General features: G+C 40.7%; 1 protein-coding gene across 1 annotated transcript; it reads left to right on the forward strand.

Annotated features, from left to right (window-relative positions):
• Positions 1 to 3,337: 3,337 nt before the first annotated feature.
• LOC135608709 (ethylene-responsive transcription factor CRF1-like) lies at positions 3,338 to 4,262 on the forward strand. Its single transcript, XM_065101735.1, has 2 exons — positions 3,338 to 3,344; positions 3,799 to 4,262. Exons 1-2 carry the CDS (start codon positions 3,338 to 3,340, stop codon positions 4,260 to 4,262), a joined length of 471 nt encoding a protein of 156 aa, XP_064957807.1.

The following is a 4,262-nucleotide window of genomic DNA, read 5'->3' on the forward strand; positions in this document are numbered from 1 at the left end:
AAAAGGGATACTAACTGATAATATGGGATTGATTATGAAGAAATATTTGCACCAGTTGCTCGATTGGAGATAATAAGATTATTTATCTCCCAAGCATCTCAAATGAAATGAAAAATTTTATAAATAGATATCAAATCAGCATTTCTTAATGGAGTTCTTGACGAAGAGGTATATATTCAGTAACCCCCCGGTTTTATTATTCATGAATAAGAAGATAAAGTATACAAGTTAAAGAAAGCTCTTTATGGGCTTAAACAAACCCCACGAGTATGAAATTCTCAGATAGATGCTTATTTTCTTCAAAATCATTTTTTCTAGATGTTCATATGGATATGCTCTCTATACGAAATATAATTTTGATGGAGATATCTTATTTGTATGCTTGTATGTAGATGATTTGATATTTACAAACAATAGTAGCTCTATGATTAAGGATTTTAAGTACTCTATGAAAAAGGAATTTGAGATAATTGACTTGGGCTTAAAGACTTATTTTCTCGGTATATAAGTTATACAAACTAATAGAGGAATTTTTATCTCACAAGAAAATTATATAAAGGAGGTTCTAAAGAAGTTTTCCATGGAAGATCGTCACCATACAAATACACTTATTGAATATGGCATCAAGTTGACTAAGAAAGGTGAAGGTAAATATATTAATCCAACTTATTATAAAAATCAAGTTGGATGTTTAAGATATTTGATATACACTCCACTTGATATACTATTTGGAGTTAGTTTAATAAGTAGATATATGGAAGCTCCTAAGACATCTTATTTAAATACTACTAAAAGAATTTTATGATATATTAAAGAAACAATTGAGTATGGAATGTTATATTCATCATCTAAAATATTGGAGCTCATTGGATATTGTGATAATAATTGGGCCGTAAACTACGATGATCGGAAAAGCACAACTGGATTTATATTTTATTTTGGTGAAGCTACATTCACTTGGTTTTCAAAAAAAGTAGTAGATCGTTGCTTATCAAGTTATGAAGCAGAATACATAGTAACATCTTCTTATGTTTGTAATATAATCTGGCTAAAAAGATTACTTCAAAAACTTCATATGCTACAAAAGAAGTCAACCAAGATTTATGTTAGTAATAAATCAACTATTGCCTTAACCAAGAATTTAGTCTACCATAAAAAATCGAAGCATATCGACACAAGATTTTATTTTATAAGAGATCATATCAAAAATAAAAAAGTGGAGCTACATCATATCAAGATAAGTGAACAAGTGGCCGATATACTTATAAAACCTCACAAATTTAAAATATTTTAATAACTTCGAAAGAAACTTAGTATGTTAGATGGAACAAGTTTAAGGAGGGAGAATATTAGAATTAAACTTATTCAAGTATCATAAAGAGGTTAGTTTTATCAAAAGAGTTTATTGTATGAAGAGATAAATTCATTAAAAAAATAGATTAAATATCTATGGAAGGAAAGCCAAATTGACTATTGATTCTTGAAGTAGTTTCTTGAAAGAGAATAATTTATTTTAAATATAATTAATGTAATAAATCTTTGGGGACTATATAAACCTGGGGTCACGAAACATATAGAGTTTCTGAAATTATAAAAAAATTTAAAAAATATAGAAGATTTAATCTTATCATTTTCTTCCTATGTTTAATAACTCTATCCTTCCTTTTTGTCAAAGTTCAACGGGAGCCATGGGATCATATATTTATAGACGACGAGAGAAGGAGGGAGGGGAAGTAACTCGGCAAGGGCTTCATTGGCAACGTGTGAGATTAATCGAGACTTTGGCCCACGTTGACGTCAAGGTAGTGGGGTTCGAAACTAGAATGGGGCCAATCGGGCAATTATTATATGCTTATTTCGATGTGCATCGGGAGTCTAAAACGGCGCACGGTCGTGGCACCGATGAGATAACGTGGCGTTCGCAACATGCGGTGAAACGACCGCTTACGATCGATGCCAAGGATTTCTCCCCCATTAATTCATGTAATCCGAGAGGACTCCGCCAGTGGGATTTTGAGATTTTTTTTGTTAGATTAAAATAAATTATTGTTTAGTGGAATCACCCGTGTCTCAATTAAGCGTTTAAAATTTCTTTTTCTTTCATTATTTGTCTTCGTCAAAATTTGGTATTTTACTGGAATGGAGCAGCGGTACTGCTGCGCTTTGCGATTCGTGCTGATGCGGAGATTGTAGATGCTTCGACGATGTATGATGAATTCCCGGTTTGAGGAGTGGGAGCAATTCCATGGAAGAGACCGCTTCTAGCGGTAGAATCCGTTCCAAGTCAATCCAGCGGTTCTCAACACATAGTTGCATACAGGCTGCTGGTTTTACTTCTCCGGATGGGCTGACGAGCTCATCTTCTGCGACCAATGGGATTCTGTCAAATGGTTCGTCGTGTGCAGTGAACGAGATGGACTGCTGCCTCGAACATGATCTCACTGTTTCAGATAAGATACGACACGTAGTTCTTTCGCAGCTGTAATGCTCGGTCGAAATCAAAGCTATGATGGCGATGTCCAACCGAACGATGGATATCTCTTCCAGCAGCAGCTGATATCCCCTTCTTCCCATTCCCCGGGATACAGATCATCTGGATTCATGTTGAAATCCTAGGAGAGGAATTTTTATTCCGGAAACAGGACAATGATCGCCTCGCGGCAACAAAAACCAATTAAAATAGAAAGCCCCCATACGATGCTGATGAATCCGACACGATCGGGGTGCGACGAGAGAAAAGACACGCAAAGAGGAAGTAAGCAAGACGACCATCTCCGATCACCTCTGCGACCAAAGCGACATGCTGCAGGTGCACTGGTTGCACTTGGTACACCATGAGCTCTTGTAACAGTCGTTGGTGAGGGTGGGAACGCCATAATTTATGAGGAACTTGCACACGCAGGAGCAGCCCTGAGCGGTGATGCTGGCGGCGATGGCTTTGCAGCAGGCTTCGTTGCCGACGCCGCCTCTGCACGGATCCAACGGGCGACACGCAGACAATTCCGCGCCAGCAGCTCTTCCTCGGCCTCCTCCAGCGTCGATCATGACAACGAGTAGCAACGCGAGGAGAAGGCAGAGTCTGAGAGCAGCAGAATTCGCCATGAGAGGCCGATTTCGTGCCTGCAAACTGCAGCTTCTGGAGATGACGATGCAATTATTGGAGTGAAAAGTCTTCTATCAGCCACGAATAAACAAAGAGAAAAGTCAGGTTTCATTGATGGAAATTATATGGAGAGAGACAAGTGACTAGTAATCTGTACATGAATTCTTTAAACAGTTGGTGACAGCCTTGCGAGGGACTACGAACTAGAATTTTATGGTGGGACTTGCATTAACAATGGGAGGTTACGGTTAACTCGCAATTATTTTGTTTGGACTCGGTGACATTCGGGTGATACAGAGGGAGGAAAAGCCCATACGAGCTTTGGTTTAATTGTCTCTTCAGTTGGTTAGGTCATAACAAGTCACCTTTTCACTCTTATATCAGAAACGTCTCCTTTCTGTTTGGGGAGGGAGGACGAGGATAAGAAGGGAGTTCTCTAATGGGCTTGGGAAGGAGGATGAGGAGGAGCTACAAATTCTTTAACAGTCAAGATCCTAAATCTTTAACGGTCAACAAATTTAGGGAGTATTGTTTCAAACTCAATGAAATCTTCTTCTTCGTATTTCATTTCTATCATGGTATCATAGCAATAATCCCGCAGCTATCATTGCTACTGCCAAGGAGAACGACGACGAGGACCAAATAGATCCTTGGCCGTGAAGTGATTCCGCGGCCGTGGGGGAAATTCGCGGCAGAGATCCACGACCCTTGGCACCGCGTCCGGGTGTGGCTCAGCACGTTCAACACCGCCGAGGAGGCCGCCAAGGTGTACTACTCTGCAGCCGCCCCGCCACCCAAGAAGAACCACTCTGACAACAACCTTGCCTCCATCTCGGACGCGTGCGACTCCAGCGATGAGTCGCGCAACCTCTCCTCCCCGACGTTTGTCCTCTGCTGCTCCTTCTCTGTTGATCTACCGCTAGCCGGTGGACTTCAAGCCACCGCAGCCGCCCATCTAAACTCCCCTTCCAGCCCTTCTTTCCCCTTCGTTGGCCCCCTCAATCTCACCTGCGGCCGTGTAGAAATCTGTCAACAAAAAACTGTTGCCGATCGACCGTTCTGCGACCATAGCATCGCCGGCTTCTCCCAAAGTGGGACTGGTTCCAGCGACTGGTTTCGGCTTACCTTCTCTCCTCATCTCTGCCATACACGTGACTAG

The sequence above is a fragment of the Musa acuminata genome, chromosome BXJ2-4 (genome assembly GCF_036884655.1).
Source record: "Musa acuminata AAA Group cultivar baxijiao chromosome BXJ2-4, Cavendish_Baxijiao_AAA, whole genome shotgun sequence".
Classification (NCBI taxonomy): domain Eukaryota; kingdom Viridiplantae; phylum Streptophyta; class Magnoliopsida; order Zingiberales; family Musaceae; genus Musa; species Musa acuminata.